Below are 19,932 nucleotides of genomic sequence, written 5' to 3'. Positions count from 1 at the left end.
TCCCTGTCTGGCTGTTATTGGCTCTCAGCTAGGTGGACCCGATATTTCGGTAACAGTTTCTGGTTTCTACAGCAGCCTCCTGTAATACAGAACAGTCAAATGGCTTCCCGCCTATACCCATTACCGGAATGCTCTTATCTGTAAGGCTTCCTCTCTCCGGCTTGGCAGTAACAGTAGAAAGTGCAGCCCCTGAATCCAAAAGACAAGAATAGGTGGTTCCTCCCAATGTTAGGCGAACCTGGGGGTCTGTGGAGGAACAAACATAAGTGGTAAAATCATTTGAATAGGTGACAAGAGGACCCCCTGGTTGCCGTCATTCCTCATTAGCAACAGCGTCTGTTCTTGTCACAGCCATCTGTTGTTGAGGTCGGTCTGGGCGACGGGGTTGTCGTCCAGTAGGTCTGTTCGGACACTCTCTCTTCCAGTGGCCAAGCTGCTTACAGTAGTTACATATATCATTGGCATGTCTCGGGTTCCCCCCATAATCTGATTTTGGTTGCCACTTGGGGGGTCCCTGTCTCCCTCCCTGTTTTTCATTTCCAGTGTTTACAAGGGCTGCTAGCATCCTCACCTGTTTGGTCTCTTGAACTTTTTCCCTTGTATGATATACTCGGGTGGCCACGCTTACCAGTTCCTCCAGGGATTTTCCTTCAGCACCCTCAAGCTGCTGCAACCGCTTCTTGATGTCCGGGGCTGACTGGGAAATAAAAATAAGCCTGACCGTGGACTGTGTGTCCATGGCCTTGGGATCTATATTAGTATGGATACAAAATGCTTTACAAAGTCTCTCATAAAAGTCAGAAGGGTGTTCTTCTTTCCCTTGCACAGTATTATGAACTTTTGTCCAATCTAAAGTTCTTTCTCCCGCTTGTTTTATGCCTGTCAAAATATAATCTAGGAATTTCTTCAGATCTGCTTGTTGGGTCAAATCATTCGGGTTCCAATGGGGCGGATTGGCGAGCCTTATAAAATTGCGACCGTCGTTGGCAGCCTCTGCAGCCTCCCGGGCCCCCCTCAGTACCCGCTCTTTCTCTTCCGTGCGCAATAAGCAATCTAAAAGTTGGCCCACGTCTTGCCAATCAGGACTATGAGACTGGAAAATGGCACGGAATCGCCTGTGAACGACGTCCGGGTCGTCCCTAAGGCGAGGTGTAGTGGTTTGCCAGTTCATAAGGTCAGCAGTGGTAAAGGGGACATGAACATAACGGTCTACAACATTCCCATCCGTTGTAGGGACTGGGATGGTCCGGAGGGGTGCTTGGACATTAATTACCTCGTCCCCATAAAGTGCCCCCTTCCTTGTATGGGACGGACTAAGGCTGGGAACAGACAGGGAGGTAGTGTACCCACTGCTGGTGGCTCCACTAGCTGATTTGCTTGCCTGCATTGTGGTGTCCTCAGTCTTTATTGGTAATATCTGTCTCGGTAGACCTGCTGTCCTGGTCTCCGTTGAGGAGGGTACCGGGTCCCCCCTAATTGGTAATGCTGCCGCCGGGGATGGGCGTGGTCTAGAGCAATATATGGGGGGGATATCCTCCAAATAATCAGCCTCATGAGGGACAGAAGCTTTCGGGAATAGAGGGGCTTGAACCTGTACCTTCTTCATGCGACGATGGGCCTCATCGTCCCACAAAAACCAATAGTCCATTTGCCCCGGCGCTTGGTTTTCCAATGTCAGGCGTAAGGGGGTTAAATGGGTAGGAATATCAAAGGAGCCATACTCGGGCCACGCAGTCCCCAAGGCTGGCCAGTCCTTGGTGCAAAGTTGTAAAAAACGCTTCCTTGACATCCCTTTTTGAACACCGGGTAAGGGCCATTTGCTTAACATATAATCCAAAGGACTATCCTTAGAGGGTTTTACCAGAGACCCACCCATCTGCCTGCTGACACTCTTAAAATAGAATTACACAGAGAACAGAGGGAATTATGGCCTAAACAGAGACCCACCTATCTGCCTGCTGACACTCTAACAGAGAATTACACAGAGAACAGAGGGAATTATGGTCTAAACAGAGACCCACCTATCTGCCTGCTGACACTCTAACAGAGAATTACACAGAGAACAGAAGGAATTATGGTCTAATAGGATCCTATTACAGGAATTTCTACCAATACACACCTAACACCCAATGTATAAGACAGAAATTCATAAACCGGTTAACCAGACCAGAACCAGATAGTGTCTCCTTATCCTATTAGGACTCACCTTATCGGAGCACGAACCCCGGGGGCCGCGGTGAAGCAGAGAAAAGGGGCGAAACACCCCGTTGGCGCCGTTCCCAGTTCGCCGCAGCCGTCCGGAGTCCAATGTCCGAGCTAGGAGGGTCCCATCTGGGGTCGCCAGAAACTGTTACCGAAATATCGGGTCCACCTAGCTGAGAGCCAATAACAGCCAGACAGGGATAAGGAAGAGTTGCTTTATTCTGCAGAAGAAAGGAGAGCTTTGCACCTTAGTACAAAAACTCTGTCTCACACACATTTTACAGATCATTTATACACATTCAGACCAAGGTCTTTGCAGTGTTAACACTTGATTGGTGGTGGTCAGCCCCGTGCTTTTGCTATCTGGTCAGTGAAAACCGGCTTGGGACCAGCTCCAACTACCTTAAGGCCTTGAAGGGAAGACAGTTGAAAAGTTCAGGCTACTGTGTCCTTAAAGTGTCTGCTTCCCCCTAATGGCCGCTGGCTGACATAACGGCTACTCTGTTAACGGGGCGGGGGGGTCACTAATAACTTTCACAGGGGGAAAGGGGACCTGGGGGTTGTGGGGAACCCACTCCCCCCCCACTGGCTTTGTCTGGAAAGTTCCCTGTAGCCCGTTGGTACAGGGCCTGGGCAACTTGAGCAAGGTACTGTGGGTAATGCCTGCTTGGTCTGAAGCCATGCCTCATTACCCATAGTCCCTTGCAGGGGGTCATGCTCACTTGGCATTAGCTCCCCATAATGTCACAGGCGAGGGGCGGGGCGGGGGGGTCGTGTCCTTGCGGCTCTTCCCAGGGATTCTGGGTAAGTCCTGTTGGGCTGGGTCCCCATGGCGTTCTTCCCGGCGGTCCTGTCCTGGGGCCCAGTCGGCTGCAGAGCAGGGTATGGATGCGGGGGGGCTCCCTGGAGCTGGGGTCCCCTGCCTGGGGGTGGAAGGCACTTCCTGGGGAAGGGGCGGCTGTTGCTGGGGGGTGGGTCTCACCACTAATACCCCCCTCTCCTCCCCAGGCCAGGTTGGCGACTGGAAAAACCATTTCACCGTGGCGCAGAGCGAGGCGTTCGACGCCCATTACCAGCGCCGCATGGAGGGGACCGGCCTGCACTTCCGGACCCAGATCTAGGCCCTGCCCCGCGGGTGCGGACAGGCCCCCAGGAACGGTGCTGCAATAAAAGTTTACCTCCTGACCATGGACATTGTGATACCTGGGAGGGGGTGTCATGGGGTGGGGGTGGGGGCTGGTGCTGCAGGAAACTTCCCCTTCAGCCCGAGACAGGATGTCCCACCCTGGCCCCGATGGCGCCCCCCCTCCAAGTGTCCATCCCCCCTCCCCCCCCGGGCACAGGTGCTGCTGGGAGCGTGAGTCGCACCGCAGAGCTCACACGCCAGGAAGGGAAGTCCAGGACACACTGTGGGGGTGGGGTCAGTGTACACACAGATCAATATGGGGGTGGGGGTGGGGTCAGTGTACACACAGATCGATATGGGGGTGGGGGGGCCGAGCTGCATTTCCTCCATGGTGCTGTGTAAACAGCAGGGAACTCAAGCTTGTTCTCTGTGAGCCAGGAAAGGGAAAAGGGGCTTGGCTGGGAGGCCCTGCCAGCCCCACAGGAAAAGAGGGCGACTCTGGGGGGACAGATTCCATGGGGCTGGGGGTCTCCGCAGCCCCCTCGTCCCCACACCCGCTAGCAAGCAAGGAGTGTCACCCTTTGGCCTGAGCAGCTAGCCCCAAATCCAGCAGCTCGTTCCCGTTCGGAGCAGAACTCGGCGGCCGTCGGGGAGTTCTTTGATGCAGTTTTGTTGATTTAAAGACTGGACAAAGTCCTGTGTCGCGGAATGCAGAGTGACGCAAATCGCAGGAAGCGTGGGGAGTGGTGGGGGGTGTGTGTGTTTGCTCAGAGCACCAAGACCGCTCTTCTCAGCCTGCACCCCACCGAAAAGCCTCTCCGCCTCTTTCTTCCAGGGGCAGACACCGCGCCGCCGGCCGCTCCTCCACGCTGGCTCTGACTCTCGCAGGCCTGGTCTACACTAGGACTTTACTCCGGCCTAGCTACAGCCCTCAGAGGTGTGAAAATCGACACCCTTGAGCGCCCGTTATACCAACCTCACCCCCAGCATAGACAGCGCTAGGTCGAGGGACGAAGTCTCCAATCGACCTGGCTACTGCCTCTCGGGGAGGTGGATACCGACGCCGATGGGCCAAGTCCTGGCGCACGCAGCGTCTTCACTGACGCGCTGGTTAGATGAGCCCCCAGCCCTTGAGTTGTGGGTCTGTTCTGGCTTCCCACAGCCACAGGCGCCCCCGACCCAAAACCATCCTCGGCACCACTCGGGCAGGCTGCCTTCGCCTGTGTCCTGGCCTGGCAGCCACTAACCGAAGGGTGAGTTCGCACCTGTCAATCTCAATAAGAATTGAAATCAACCCCTAAGGTGGTTTCACCCAACTGCAGTACTACGCCCCAGTGAAACGGACTAGCCACCCCCTGGGAAAGCCCCCCCCATCCTGACACCCTTACGCAGGTCTGTAACTCCCCCCCCCATCCTGACACCCTTACGCAGGTCTGTAACTCCACCCATCCTGACCCCCTTACGCAGGTCTGTAACCCCCCCCCATCCTGACCCCCTTACGTAGGTCTGTAACTCCCCCCCCATCCTGACACCCTTACGCAGGTCTGTAACCCCCCCCCATCCTGACACCCTTACGCAGGTCTGTAACTCCCCCCCCATCCTGACCCCCTTACGCAGGTCTGTAACCCCCCCCATCCTGACACCCTTACGCAGGTCTGTAACTCCCCCCCCCCATCCTGACACCCTTACGCAGGTCTGTAACCCCCCCCCCCATCCTGACACCCTTACGCAGGTCTGTAACTCACTCCCCCCCATCCTGACCCCCTTACGCAGGTCTGTAACTCCCCCCCCATCCTGACCCCCTTACGCAGGTCTGTAACTCCCACCCACCCCCATCCTGACCCCCTTACGCAGGTCTGTAACTCCCCCCCCCATCCTGACCCCCTTACGCAGGTCTGTAACCCCCCCGCATCCTGACCCCCTTACGCAGGTCTGTAACTCCCCCCCCATCCTGACCCCCTTACGCAGGTCTGTAACCCCCCCCATCCTGACACCCTTACGCAGGTCTGTAACCCCCCCCCCCGCATCCTGACACCCTTACGGAGGTCTGTAACCCCCCCCATCCTGACCCCCTTACGCAGGTCTGTAACTCCCCCCCGCATCCTGACACCCTTACGCAGGTCTGTAACTCCCCCCCGCATCCTGACCCCCTTACGGAGGTCTGTAACTCCCCCCCGCATCCTGACCCCCTTACGGAGGTCTGTAACTCCCCCCCCATCCTGACCCCCTTACGCAGGTCTGTAACTCCCCCCCCATCCTGACCCCCTTACGCAGGTCTGTAACTCCCCCCCCCATCCTGACCCCCTTACGCAGGTCTGTAACTCCCCCCCCCCCATCCTGACCCCCTTACGCAGGTCTGTAACTCCCCCCCGCATCCTGACACCCTTACGGAGGTCTGTAACACCCCCCCCATCCTGCCACCCTTACGCAGGTCTGTAACTCCCCCCCCATCCTGACCCCCTTACGGAGGTCTGTAACTCCCCCCCCCCATCCTGACCCCCTTACGCAGGTCTGTAACTCCCCCCCCCCATCCTGACCCCCTTACGCAGGTCTGTAACTCCCCCCCACCCATCCTGACACCCTTACGCAGGTCTGTAACTCCCCCCCGCATCCTGACACCCTTACGCAGGTCTATAACTCCCCCCCCATCCTGTCACCCTTACGCAGGTCTGTAACTCCCCCCCCCATCCTGCCACCCTTACACAGGTCTGTAACCCCCCCCCCATCCTGCCACCCTTACGCAGGTCTGTAACTCCCCCCCCCCATCCTGCCACCCTTATGCAGGTCTGTAACCCCCCCCCATCCTGACACCCTTACGCAGGTCTGTAACTCCCCTCCCCCCATCCTGACCCCCTTACGCAGGTCTGTAACCCCCCCCCCCATCCTGACACCCTTACGCAGGTCTGTAACTCCCCCCCCATCCTGACCCCCTTACGCAGGTCTGTAACTCCCCCCCCATCCTGACCCCCTTACGCAGGTCTGTAACTCCCCCCCCCATCCTGACCCCCTTACGCAGGTCTGTAACTCCCCCCCCATCCTGACCCCCTTACGCAGGTCTGTAATTCCCCTCCCCCCGACTTCAGAGTGACGAAAGCGTCCAAGGGGATAGTCGGGTGTTCAGAATGAAGCACGTCCTTAAGCAGTTGCACCATCAAGGACTAAAATTGCATTACTGCTCCAGACGGCTCTCGCTGGCCTAAACTACAGCCGGGCTTTATGCTGCAGTGGTGTCGAGCTCATCGGGGAGATGTTGGTGGCTAGTTCACACTGGAATAATTCTGGGCAGTTCTCTGGCCTGCGCTATACAGACTAGACGCCAGGGGTCCCTTCTGGTCTTGGCAATCTCTGACTGAAGCCCGGGCGCTTGTCCTTTGCAGCGGCGTTCAGCCTTGTAAGTGTGAAACTTCTTAGCAGAAACATCTCCAAGTAAAATCTACAGACCTGCTCACCTCTAGAAACCCGGTTAAAGCAGCTAGGACCAGACACTACCGCCACTTCGGCAATTTCACACCGTCAATGGGAAGAAACAAATAAAACGTTCAGACAATTCTGTGCAGTTACAATTGTTACCCAGCCCGGACTCAGCTGAGGAGCTCTAGAAACTGCACCAGCTGGGGGGGCCGTGGAGCAGCTTTGGCACCACACCGAGAACTGGGCCAGGCCGGGGCCGAGTGCCAGCGGGGATCCAGCGAATCGCGTGTGCGTCGGCTGGGGCAATACAAACAGCACAAATCAGTCAGGACTCTAGTGCAGACAAGGCCTTACAGCAGCCTGCCTGGGGCCGCGTGTTGTCATCGACATTATCGATTCCCAGCCAATGGGAGCTGCGGAGCCGACGCTCGGGGCGGGGGCATTGCACGGAGCCTCCCTGGCAGCCCCTGCACCTAGGAGCCGGAGGGACGTGTCACCGCTTCCGAGAGCTGCACGGAGCCGGGACGGGAGCCTGCCAGCCCCGCGCCGACCCGACTTTTAATGGCCCAGTCAGCAGTGCAGGGGGTGGGGCCAGCACAGGGCAGGGGGTGGGGCAGGAGCAGGGCCAGCACAAGGAAGGGAGCGGGGCCAGCATGGGGCAGGAGGTGGGCAGGGGGTCATGAGGGGCAGAACTATGGGGCAGTGGGGAGTTACGGGGGTTACCATAGAAGGTTACGAGACGAAGGCCATGATGGGAGGAGGGGAGCAGGGGGTCACGGGGAGGGGTCATGGGGGGCTGACGGGGCAGGAGAGCAGGGCAGGGCCATACAAAGGGGCAGAGAGCCGGCTCATGGGGAGACATTCAGCGTCCCACCCCCCAGCTGGGGTCGGGAGCAGCTAGCAGTTTGGGGGCGGTAACATCGTCGCTGAGAACAGACACCACCGGGGCATGGAGAGGTTTCGGGGAAAGTTCCCGGTTTATTGGGACGGTTTTATGCCCACACCATGATCCCAGGTGTGGACAGAGACAGGGGCCCCGGCACGGTGGTGGATGTGGGGCTGTGACGTCCCCGGGTTCACCAGGAAGGTTCACACTCACAAATATTTACAAGCCCCTAAACAATGGGGGAGGCTGCGGGTGCGTTTGTCCCGGCCGGGGGAGGTGTGGGGAAGATGACAGGGCTGTGCCTGCCCCCGTCCCACAGACCGTCCCCTCCCGCACAGGGCTGGGCCGATCCCTCCGCAGCTCCCCTTCCAGACCGGGCCGCACCGGCCAAGCCAGACCTGCTGTTCAGATTAGAGAGCCCAGCCCCTGTGCTGTGGGGCAGGGTACTCGGCCCCGCTGGGGAGCCCAGAATCAGGCTAGCGGGGCGACGAGGGCCACGTCTCCTTATCTGGGGCTCTCCGAGAGCCCCCGCCCGCAGCCAGGGCCCCACGGAGGGACCCGCCAGGGGGCAGAGACAGAGGCGGCTGGTCCCTGGCCCCACGCAGCTACGGCACGTTGACATAGTCGTAGTCGGCCTTCTGCTCGTCCAGCGAGGCTGCGAGGGAGAGAGAGAGAGAGAGAGAGAACTGTGGGCTCACCCCCAGGGAGAGGGGAGCAGGCGTAGGGACTCGGGGCTGGGGGTCCCCGCCAGTCTGGGGGGCTCTGGCTACCTGGTGCACCTGGCCTGGGGCTTCTTCCCACGGCATAGCAGACAGTGCATGTCCAGTGCCTGCGGGGTCAGGGAGAACCCCACAGGGCCTGGGGGCGGCTGGGTCACACTCGGGGGGTGGGGGTGGGGGGGGCAGAGCTCTTACGGGGTTTCGGCTCCTTGTCGTCCACGTTCGCGTAGGAGACATTCTCACCTGCCCGGGAGAAAGGAAGGGGACTGTGGGTGAGTGAAGTATGCCCGCCCGGGGGCAGGACTGGGGTGACGCAGACCGGGCTCCCCTGCGGGCCTCAGGTCCCGTCGCCGCGCCCTCTGGCAGGGCAGGAAATATTCCCGTGGGACCCGGAGGGGGCAGCGTGCTTGGGAGATGCACACCTGCACAGTCTCCCTTGTGCGTACGTGTGAAAGGGACACGTGTGCCCACGCTGGTGAGGGCGAGTCACACGGTGTGTCCTCACAGGCGGCACGCACGGGGCGTGAATGCGGGACCCCGGCGACCCCAGCCCGGCCAGCCCCGGCTGGGAGCAGCCGCAGCCTCGTGAGCCAGTCGCATGGAGCAGCCGCTTGGGGATACGTTCCCACCCAGGGAACAATGCACATGCCAGTCAACGCACGCCCTGCAGGAGTCACACACACACACAGGGGCTGCATGCACACACACACACTCACACGCACAAAGGGGCTGCACACACACTCACACGCCAGGGTGTGCACACACGCATAAACACTCACACGCACACAGGGGCTGCACACGCACTCACACGCCAGGGTGTGCACACACGCATAAACACTCACACGCACACAGGGGCTGCATGCACACATACACACTCACACGCACACAGGGGCTGCACACACACTCACACGCCAGGGTGTGCACACACACATAAACACTCACACGCACACAGGGGCTGCACACGCACTCACACACCAGGGTGTGCGCACACACACTCACACAGGCACTGCACATACGCACTCACACACATTCACACGCACACGGGCTGCACACACACACTCACATGCCAGGGTATGCACACACGCACACACACTCACACACACACAGGGGCTGCACACACGGACTCACACACATTCACACGCACACAGGGGCTGCACACACACACTCACATGCCAGGGTGTGCACACACACTCACACAGGCACTGCACATACGCACTCACACACATTCACACGCACACAGGGGCTGCACACACACACTCACATGCCAGGGTATGCACACACGCACACACACTCACACACACACAGGGGCTGCACACACACACTCACATGCCAGGGTATGCACACACTCACACACATTCACACGCACACAGGGGCTGCACTCACACTCACACATGCACTTACCCTGGTTGTGACTGGGGCCCTTCTGCCTATGGGGCCCGGTTCTCTCGGTCCCCAATGGAAGCACCTCCCTGCAGATGGGGAGGGAGCAGAGGGGTGACCGTGTGGATGGGGCAGGGGCCCAGCCTCCCCCTTCCCCCCTCCCAGGGTGATGTGCTCAGGAAAGGGTCAGGGCCTACACACACCTGAGGGCCTAGAGACCCACCCCCCCGAGTTGAGTGTCCCCCTCAGCTCACGCTGTCCCCCTGCCCGGCCAGGGCGCAGCCCCCAGTACTCACAGATACTCCTTGTCCTTCTCCACGGAGCCTGCAAAGCACAAGATACGGGAGCGGGGTGAGAGGCCGCGGCTGGGAACACGGATCGGGGGGGCCCGTCAGCACCCGTACACAGCGCCCCGCCCCAGGGCGGGCCATCCCCAGGCTGCCCCCTGGCAGTGTAACGTGGGGCACTGGCCCTGCCTGTGGCCACCCGGGCTCAGCGTGTGGGGCGTTACCCGTGGCTCAGCGTGGGCCAAACTCGCGCCACCCCCCATGGCTGCCCCCAGCCCCAAGAGGCCTTTGCTGAGGTGCCCTCAGTGGGGAACATTCCCACTTGGGAGTGTTAGTAACTGAGGAGACCCCAAAACTCTGCTTTAGCAGGGATCTAGGGTGGGGCATGTGGGTGCACCATGGATGGATGGAGGGGGGTGTCTGGGGATGGATGATGGGTAAACAAAGGGATGTGGCCGTGGGGCAGGGTCTTTCTCAGAAGCGCCGGAGAGGGATTTCTAACAGGAGGGGGGCAGGGCAGTGGGCAGGGTCTCTATGGAGGCAGGGGTGTGGGGCAGGGTCTCTGTTGGGGGTAGGGGGGCGGCAGGGTCTCTATGGGGCAGGGCAGTGGGGCAGGGTCTCTATGGGGGCAGGGTCTCTATGGGGCAGGGCAGTGGGGAAGGGTCTCTGTTGGGGGCAGGGGGGTGCAGCAGGGTCTCTATGGGGCAGAGCAGTGGGGCAGGGTTTCTATGGGGGCAGGGTCTCTATGGGGGCAGGGCAGTGGGGCAGGGTCTCTGTTGGGGGCAGCGGGGTGCGGCAGGGTCTCTATGGGGCAGAGCAGTGGGGCAGGGTCTCTATTGGGGGCAGGGGGTGCAGCAGGGCCTCTATGGGGCAGGGCAGTGGGGCAGGGTCTCTATGGAGGCAGGGTTTCTATGGGGCACGGCAGTGGGGCAGAGTCTCTGTTGGGGGCAGGGCAGTGGGGCAGGGCCTCTGTTGGGGCAGGGGGCTGTGGCAGGGTCTCTATGGGGCAGGGCAGTGGGGCAGAGCAGTGGGCCAGGGTCTCTATGGGGCAGGGCAGTGGGGCAGGGTCTCTATGGGGGCAGGGTCTCTATGGGGCAGAGCAGTGGGGAAGGGTCTCTGTTGGGGGCAGGGGGGCGGCAGGGTCTCTATGGGGCAGAGCAGTGGGGCAGGGTCTCTATGGGGCAGGGTCTCTGTTGGGGGCAGAGCAGTGGGGCAGGGTCTCTATGGGGCAGAGCAGTGGGGCAGAGTCTCTATGGGGCAGGGTCTCTATTGGGGCAGGGCAGTAGGGCAGGGTCTCTATGGGGCAGAGCAGTGGGGCAGGGTCTCTATGGGGCAGGGTCTCTGTTGGGGGCAGAGCAGTGGGGCAGGGTCTCTATGGGGCAGGGAAGTGGGGCAGGGTCTCTGTTGGGGGCAGGGCAGTGAGGTAGGGTCTCTATGGGGCAGAGCAGTGGGGCAGGGTCTCACAGGGGTCCTGGCTGGAGTCCATGTCTCACTTACTTCCCCCCGTGGCACCCTGCAAATTCACATAGTCCTCCTCGGAGCCTGAGAGAGAGATGCAGCCTGAGTCGCCCGGCCCCATGGCCTGGGGGGCAGAGCAAAGTGCCCCCGCCCCACCCCCTCCACTGCCCCCCACCCCGCTCTCCCGTTCCCTCCCCCCTGCACCCCTCCCGCCAACCTCAGCCTCCCCCCGCAGCGCTGGGCTGGGGACAGCACTTGGGGTGCAGAGCCAGGAGGGCCCTGCCCATCGTGTCCTGCCCCCCCCAACACACACACACCCCACGCCCCCGGCACTCACTGATGTTCACGTAGCTCCCGTGGCTGTCCACGTCTGCCGAGAAACACGGGGTTAGAGACAGACACAGGGGGGCACGGGGAGGGGGGCAGGCGCAGACTGGGGGCTGGCACCGCCTGGTGCTGCTCCCCACCCAGCACGGGCCGGGTCTCCATTCCCCCAGGCCCCACTCACCGGTGCCAGATTCCCGGGCCTGCTTCAGGGGCTCAAAGACCCTGTGGGGAGGAAGGAGTGGGGTCAGAGTGAGGGAGTTCCCGGCACCCCGGCCCTAGAAGGGACTCCCTCCCGCCCCCACCGGGACCCCCACCCCGCCCCCGCCGGGACCCCCTCTTCTTCCTGCCCCAGCCAGGACCCCCACCCCGTCCCCACCGGGACCCCCACCCCTCCCTAGCCGGGATCCCCTCCCCACCCCAGCTGGGACCCCCTCCCCTCCCTAGCTGGAATCCCCTCCCCACCCCAGCTGGGATCCCCTCCTCTTCCCGCCCCAGCCAGGAGCCCCTCCCCACCCCTGCCCAGCCAGAGCCCTCCTGGCTAACTGGGACCCCACACCAATTACCCAGCTCCCCCTTAGCAACCTGGGTAGGGCCGGTGGTCCCCCTTGCAGAGGTGACCCCTAGACGGAGCACCGATCCCAATCCCAGGACTGAGGAAGGTCCGGGGGGAGCCCAGGTGTGGGCAGGGATTTGACACCTACGGGGTCTGCCGCGACTCTGTCCACGGGGCAGGAGCTGTGAGGAGAGAGGGGGAGAGAGGGTGACTCTGACGCACAGACAGGCCCACCCCCACCCCCCAGCCCCGCCGCACACGGGGGCACGGCAGCCATCCAGGCAGGCTCTATGCCAGACACTGGCTGCCACCTCTGGGTCCCGGCCTAGGGCAGCTCCGTCCTGTTCTGCCGCACTGCAGGTGGTGGCAGCGGTAGGGGGCTGCAGTGCGGGGGGGTGGGGTCTGCGCAGTGCGTTTCAGGCCTGTTGTCTGGGGTGGGTGTGTCTCAAGGGCGTGTATTGCGGGGGGTGAGATGCAGGGGTGCGTGTCTGGGGGTGCGTAGTGCAGGGTGCGTGTCTCAGGGCTGTGTGTTTCAGGGTGTTGCGGAGTGTGGGGGAGTCAGGGCCCTGCACCCCTCTTCCTGAGATTCACTGCGACTCTCAACCAGCCAGTAAAGCAGAAGGTTTATTTAAGGACAGGAACACAGTCTCAAGCAGAGCGTGTAGGTACGACCAGACCCCCTCAATTAGGTCCCTCTGGGAGGTTCAGGGAGCTTAGACCCCAGCTTGGGGTTCCCTGCGTTGCACCACCCAGCCCAAACCGAAACTAAACTCCAAACTCCTCCCGCTGCTCCTCTCCTTTGTTCAGTCTCCCGGGCAGAAGGTGTTAATTCTCCCCACCCCCGTTCCTGGCTCAGGTTACAGCTCAGGTAGCTTCCTTCAAGGGAAGTCCCCCCTCCTCACTGCAATCCCCCTGCAACATTCCCAGGTCAAATCTGCCCTGCTCCCTGCTCCGTCACACAGGGTGCGTAGTGCAGGGGGTGCAATGCAGGATGCATGTCTGGGTGTGTGTGTCTGGAGGTGCGTAGTGCAGGGGTGTGATGCAGGATGTGTGGTTTGGGGTGCATGTCTGGGGGTGCATAGAGCAGGGGTGCGGTGCAGGATGCGTGTTTCGGGGTGCATAGTGCCGGGGTGCATGTCTGGGGGCTGTGTGTCTCTGAGGCGTGTCACATGGAGACGCGCTGTGTGTCCCAGGGTTGCCCAAGATTGGTCTCCGCCTGTGGCCGTGGTACTTACGATACTGGAAATCATCCTCGTCCTCGTCTAGAGAGAGGGGAAATGCACCTGTGACACCAGCCATGCAGCCCTCCATCCCCCCGCCCCGGCCAGGCCGCCCCGTGCCCCAGGTCACACGTCTGGGAGAGGGGCCGGCACTGCGCTTTAGGAGAGCTGGAGACAGGCGGGAGATGCCAGAGGGGAGCCCCAGACCCGGCCTAGGGGGGCGGTTAAACCTGGGTGCTCAGTGCAGAGACGGGGCGTTCAGGTCAGTTACAGGCGGCTGTAACCAGGACAGGGCCCATTGTTGTGGCCCCTGGGGCAGGACAAGCAGCGATGGGTGTCGTGGGCAGCCAGGGCGCACCGTCGGACATTAGCAAACCCGGTAACGTTCAGCCCCGGGACGGGCTGGGGGGGCCACGTCACTGGGGGGTTCTCGGAGCTGCTCTGGGGTTCCTGGCCCTGCCTCGGCGCCGGGGCCGGATGCGGTGGCAGCCTCTCGAGGTCCCCTCCAGCCCCACATCTCTATGATTCTCCGTCGAGCCTGCTCCCCATCTCACCCCGCTCCCCGGGGGTACTCACTGTCCGTGCTCCTGGGTCCCACCGGAGGCCGTGGGCTTGCGGCGACACTGGTGCCAGCGGTAGGATCTGGGGGGAACAGGAGGGTGAGTTGTGCTGGGGGGCTCTGGCCCCCCCAGGGTAAGGGGCGGGGCAGCAGCCCTGCACCGGGGACTCACCTGAGATGTAGCGTGGCCCCAGCTCCGGAGGCGAGTCCCTGCAATACACAACGGGCAGAGGGGCAGCGTCTGGGGGGCAGGAGCAGCTCCGCGGGGGGGAAGACGGGGAGGGGCAGCGTCTGGGGGGCAGGGGCAGCTCCGCGGGTGGGGGAGATGGGGAGGGGCAGCGTCTGGGGGGGGCAGCTCCGTGGGGGTGGGGGTGGGGAATGGGGAGGGGCAGCATCATGGGGGAGTAGGGGCAGCTCCGCCGGGGTGGGGAGACAGGGAGGGGCAGCGTCTCGGGGGCGGGAGCAGCTCCGCGGGGATGGCGGTAGGGGTGGGGAATGGGGAGGGGAAGCATCACGGGGGAACAGGGGCAACTCAGCGCGGGGGGGAGAGACGGGGAGCGGGAGGGGCAGCGTCTGGGGGGCGGGAGCAGCTCCGCGGGGTGTGTGTGTGTAAAGCACTTACCTGGGTTGTGGGCCCGATGTGGGGAAAACAGGCAGCTCTGGGAGGGTGGGGGGTGGGGGGGAGATGGGTCAGTGATGCCACCTCATTAACAAACAGCCCAACTTCCCTCCCTCGCCACCCTTCCCCGCCCCTTGTACCCCCCCTGCTCCCCGTCTCCCTTCCCCCACCCCCAGCCTCCAGCCCCGTCTCCCCTTCCCTGCCCCTTGTACCTCCCTGCTCCCCATTTCCCTTCCCCCACCCCTAGCCCCCAGCCCCCCAGCCCCATCTCCCCTTCCCCGCCCCTTGTACCCCCCTGCTCCCCGTCTCCCTTCCCCCACCCCCAGCCTCCAGCCCCATCTCCCCTTCCCCGCCTCTTGTACTCCCTGCTCCCCATCTCCCTTCCCCCACCCCCAGCCTCCAGCCCCGTCTCCCCTCCCCTGCCCCTTGTACCCCCCTATTCCCCCATCTCCCTTCCCCCCCAGCCCCCATCTCCCCAGTCCCATCTCCCCCCCCGGTCCCCCATCACTCACTTCTCCGGCAGAGTCCGCAGAGCAGCAGGCAGCCCCCCAGGGGGACGAGAGCCCAGCCCCCCACCCAGCCGCTCGCCGTGCCCTCGGCCCAGGCCATGGGCGGCTCTGTGGGGAGAGAAATGGGCGAGAAGTTAGAACAGCAGAGGACCCTCCCGCCCCGCCTGGACAGAGGGACAGCCAGACACAGCCCCCCCACAGCTGGCACAGCCCCCAGCCCCCTGTGACGAAGTGGGGATTTTCTTGTGATGTTGTACGGAAGCCTAAGTGAGTCTTACTGCTTGGCATGAATGCTGTGCGTGCCTCAGTTTCCCTGTGTATTGCACCAATGTCCAGGTGGTGGGAATAAGGGGGGGTGACTTGCGGGGGCTGCTCCAGCTGCCTGCAGGGATGCTGTGGCCCCTTTGTAACCTGAGACCCAGGAGGGGGACGCGACCAGGTGACTCTTGGCCCAGGACAGAGGAGGCGCAACGGGCCGGCAGGGGCCAGGCAGCTGGAAGCGAGTCAGTCTGGCTGGCCTGGGGCTTGTGGGGGGGGACCGGAGCCCTGGCTCTGGGCTCCCCTCCCCGCAAGATGAACTTGGCTGAAAGTCACTGATTTCTGTGCTAACAAGCTCTGCCCTACGCCGTGTTCCTGTCGGCTAATAAACCGTCTGTGTTACCGGCTGGCTGAGAGTCACGTCTGACTGTGAAGTTGGCGGTGCGTGTGTGACAAAGTGGGGGGTTTTCTTGTTTTTTTTCCCGTGGTTTTCCAATGGTTGCATGCGGAGGGGGTGGGACTCAGTGTCCCTGGGTGTTACTGGTTTAACGAGGGGAGGGGAGAGGGAGTTTGTGGTTACACAGGACCGGAGAGGGAACTTGGGACCCCAGCCGATGGCCTGGAGGATGGAGACCCCAGCGACCGGTGACCTGACGACCCGGAGGCCCAGCTGAGGAGTTACAGCCGGTTCTGGCCAGTGGGAGGACAATGGGCTGCGGGGAGAGGACCCTGGTGACTGGACCAGCCGGTTCCAGCCTGAGGGAGACAGAGGTGGGCAGAGGGGAGAGGAGGCCCAGGCGACCCTGTTTCCCTGGGGAGAAGACAATGGACAGAGGTGGGGCCTGGGGCCGGGGATCTCCGATGCCCAGCTGCGAGCAGGGGGGCTCTGGGCTGGAGAGGGGGAGCAGGCAGAGCCCACCTGGATGCTGGGAGACTGGGATGTGCTGGGCTGAGGGAGGCCAGGCCTGAGGGTCAGAGAGTTTCCTGTGCTGGGTTCAACACTCAATAAACCCTCCTGTTTTCTGCTGGCTGAGAGTCACTCCGGTCTAGAGAACAGGGTTGCATCAACCCCTTCGGGGGTGGAGGTCCCGGGGGTCCAGAGCGAGGGGACTCCCTGAGGGGGCCCACGGCGAGAAACAGACGTGCTAAGGCTCAGGGAGGTGCGGCTCCAGGAGGTGGAGGGGCCTGACCCCGGGAGAGAGTGGACCCCCGAGAAGGGCTGTCGCTCTGAAAGGGGCACCCCCCACGGACCGCACGGGGCCAAGAGTGGGCACGATCTATGAGTCCGTGACAGGTGTTCCTGTCGTCTAATAAACCTACTGTGTCCCTGGCTGGCTGAGAGTCACGTCTGACTGCGAAGTGGGGGTGCAGGACCCTCTGGCTTCCCCAGGACGCTGCCTGGGCGGACTCGCTGTGGGACGTGCACGGAGGGGCAGATGCTGAATGCTCCCAGGAGAGACCCAGGAGGTGAAGCCGTGTGAGCGTCTTGCCCTGAAGACGGTCTGCTCCGAGGGAGAGGAGGCTCCCCAGAGTCCTGACTGGCTTTGTGGGGAGCAGTTCCAGAGCATCGCCCGGGGACCCCATGACACCCCTGGCCCTGCAGCAGGCCCCAGCCCCAGAGCAGCCAGGGGCAGGTGCTGCTACCCCACGGGATGCCCCAGGGCAGGCAGCTCCCTGGCAGGGCCCGTGGGCACTGCAGCCAGCCCAGGGACCGGGCATGGTTAACCCCGTGGGTGCCGAACAGAAACAGGGCTCACGGCTGGGCCAGACGAGAGGAACGGGGCCGGGCGGGAAGCACTAGTGACACACTGAGGGGGCTGCCCCCATTACGGGGGTGAAGGGCAGCGCCCTGGCCTGGCCCTGAGCCCCTCGATTCTGGTCCTCCCCTCCCCCACACGTTTCCACTGCCCGGTGGTGCAGGATGTGGTGAGGCGGCGGGGGGGGGGTGGCGAGCAGACGGGAAGCGAGCGGGGGCCATCGGCCCTGCTCTATTAGCATCAATGGGGCCAGACCCCAGGCTGGCATCACTCGGCCATAGCTCCATTGGAGTCAGTGGGGCCTGTTCCTGGTCTGTGCCCCCTATGCCCCCCCAATGTGGGGCCTGGCTCCCTGCCCCACTCCAGCACTGAGCTATCCCCACATCCTTCCTGCATGGTGTCGCAGGAGCTCCAGGACACAGACCCCCCCCCCGCCCCGCCCCGCCCCCACGCTGTGGGGCAGGACGGCAGGGACAGGGCAGCTCCCCCGCCCCACTCGTGCTGTGGGGCAGGACGGCAGGGACAGGACAGCCCCCTTCCCATGCTGTGGGTCAGGACGGTAAGGACAGGGCAGCCCCTCCCTGAGCTGTGGAGCAGGACAGCAGGGACAGGGCAGCTCCCCCAACTCGTGCTGTGGGGCAGGACGGCAGGGACAGGGCCCCCCCAGTCCCCCACTCTGGCCCAGCGGGTCGCTCACCTGCGCTCAGGGGTCCAGCTGTGAGTCTGTGGCAGGCGGGTGTGACAGCGCATCGCCTGTACTGGGGCTTCCTGTCAGAGCGTCACCTCCCCCTGTCCCACAGCCGCCTGCCACTTCCGACAGGGCCCCCAGCCCCCCCCTCCTTCCCCCGGCCAGCACCCAGCGGTGCTCCATTGCCTTCCCTCGCCCTATCCTACCTCCTCCCTGCCACACACCCCCTGATTTGGGGTCTGCAAACCTCCCCCTACCCCCGTGTATGCCCTATGGTCTGGGTGCTGCCCTCCCGGTGTGCCATGCCCTGACCCCCACGGGCTGTGGGGCAAGGCCAGGACCCCAGGTTTCGGCTGCACCGACCTGCGCAGTGCCCCTGACAAACACTCCTGGCGTAGTGCCCTGGGGGTATCAGCACCGTCCCCCTGCCCCACATTGCCCTGTGGGGCGCTGATGTGATGAAGTGGGACTGTTCTTAATGTTTCCTCTGAATACTGTGTGGGTGCCTCAGTTTCCCCCCATGCATTTCTTAAGTATCTAGGTCAGGAGTCAGCAACCTCTCAGAAGTGGTGCACTGAGGCTTCCTATATTCACACTGATTTAAGGTTTCCCGTGCCAGTCATACATTTTAACGTTTTTAGAAGGTCTCTTTCTATACGTCTATAATATATAACTAAACTATTGTTGTATGTAAAGTAAATAAGGGTTTTTAAATGTTGAAGAAGCTTCATTTAAAATTAAATTAAAATGCAGAGCCCCCCGGACCGGTGGGCAGGACCCGGGCAGTGTGAGTGCCACTGAAAATCAGCTCACGTGCCGCCTTCGGCACGCGTGCCATAGGTTGCCTACCCCTGCTCTAGGTGAGGGGATCAGGAGGAGTGATTGTTGCAGAGCCCAAGTGGGCCCCTGTGATCCTGTCTGCACAGAGAATGGCCGACACCCTGTCTCCTGATGGCCTGGGCCCCTCCCCGGCAAAGGTGCCAGCTGAAGGTGTTGGAGAACAAAGAGATCAGGTGCCTCCTGGTCCAGGAAAGAGTCAAAGCCCAGAGGAGGAGGGGCTGGAGGGGGTTTCAGAGTTGGAGCTACCTGGGGACTAGGAGTGAGGGCAGACGTGGGTGTCTGGCTCTCTGAACCCCATCATGGACCCGGCTGAGGGGTCCCGTTCGCCGCTGTACCAACAAGCTCTGGTTTAGACCATGTTCCTGTCGTCTAATAAACCTCTGTGTTCCCGGCTGGCTGAGAGTCACGTCTGACTGTGAAGTGGGGCTGCAGGACCCTTTGGCTTCCCCAGGACCCCGCCGGGGCGGACTCGCTGTGGGAAGCGCACGGAGGGGCAGATGCTGAATGCTCCCAGGAGAGACCCAGGAGGTGAAGCCGTGTGAGCTTCTTGCCCTGAAGACAGTCTGCTCCGAGGGAGAGGAGGCTCCCCAGAGTCCTGACTGGCTTTGTGGGGAGCAGTTCCAGAGCATCGCCCGGGGACTCCATGACACTGGCGTGGGGACCCGTTCACCGTACCTTATGGGGACAGTGTGGCTCCCGCACGGTGGGGCAGGGTGGCTCCAGGAGGGATGGGGCAGCGCAGCAAAGATCCCAGTCGCTCCCACTGCTGGGCACACAGAGAAAACAGCCCCTGGCGGGGATGGGGGGCGCTCGCCTGGGTGTGAAGAACTGCCCATGTCCCGCTGCCCACCCTGGCGAGAGCCGGCGGGGGTCCCGGCCCCAGGCTCTCGGCTGGGCCCAGCAGGCCCCCTGCAGTGACACCCCTGCCCCCCACGCTGTGTAACCCGGCAATGTGGGTCCCCTCCCCGGGCTCTCAGCCGGTTCCGCCCCGTGGGGCCAGGGCCTGACCCCCCTCCCCGCTCAGACCCCAGGGTGGCCGGTGCCCCCCATGGCCAGGCGGCTTCGAGCTGGGACAGCGGGGCGGGCAGGGGCCAGTCCAGCCCCTCGGCGGGAGAATAAAGACAGGCCCTGTG

General features: G+C 62.4%; 1 protein-coding gene across 6 annotated transcripts; it reads right to left on the bottom strand.

The window, feature by feature from the left end:
* Positions 1-7,693: 7,693 nt before the first annotated feature.
* LOC135983285 (uncharacterized) lies at positions 7,694-18,075 on the bottom strand. 6 transcript variants are annotated; one of them, XM_065594113.1, is made up of 14 exons: positions 17,969-18,075; positions 15,260-15,364; positions 14,751-14,787; positions 14,301-14,338; positions 14,146-14,211; positions 13,585-13,611; positions 12,498-12,531; positions 11,978-12,018; positions 11,807-11,839; positions 11,509-11,553; positions 10,021-10,048; positions 9,746-9,813; positions 8,540-8,587; positions 7,694-8,280 (listed from the first exon to the last, which is right to left on the bottom strand). In XM_065594113.1, the coding sequence occupies exons 2-14, from the start codon at positions 15,354-15,356 to the stop codon at positions 8,231-8,233; spliced, it is 612 nt and encodes a 203-aa protein (XP_065450185.1). In that variant the 5' UTR covers positions 15,357-15,364; positions 17,969-18,075; the 3' UTR covers positions 7,694-8,230. The 6 variants fall into 6 exon arrangements, with proteins under 6 accessions (XP_065450185.1, XP_065450187.1, XP_065450186.1 ...); XM_065594115.1 differs by lacking the exon at positions 11,509-11,553; XM_065594114.1 differs by lacking the exon at positions 13,585-13,611.
* Positions 18,076-19,932: the final 1,857 nt, after the last annotated feature.

This window comes from Chrysemys picta, chromosome 4 (assembly GCF_011386835.1).
Source record: "Chrysemys picta bellii isolate R12L10 chromosome 4, ASM1138683v2, whole genome shotgun sequence".
Taxonomy (NCBI): domain Eukaryota; kingdom Metazoa; phylum Chordata; order Testudines; family Emydidae; genus Chrysemys; species Chrysemys picta.
This window is presented reverse-complemented; position numbering and strand designations above follow the sequence as displayed.

What these genes read in the sequence shown, in the direction of transcription:
- LOC135983285 (XM_065594113.1), bottom strand. Translation starts at nt 15,356, where the DNA reads ATGGCCTGGGCCGAGGGCACGGCGAGCGGCTGGGTGGGGGGCTGGGCT. An exon ending in GGGACCCAGGAGCACGGACA is followed by an intron (nt 13,612 to 14,145) that starts GTGAGTACCCCC and finishes CCCTCTCTCTAG; the next exon opens with ACGAGGACGAGGATGATTTC. An exon ending in CGAGGATGATTTCCAGTATC is followed by an intron (nt 12,532 to 13,584) that starts GTAAGTACCACG and finishes CTCTCCTCACAG; the next exon opens with CTCCTGCCCCGTGGACAGAG.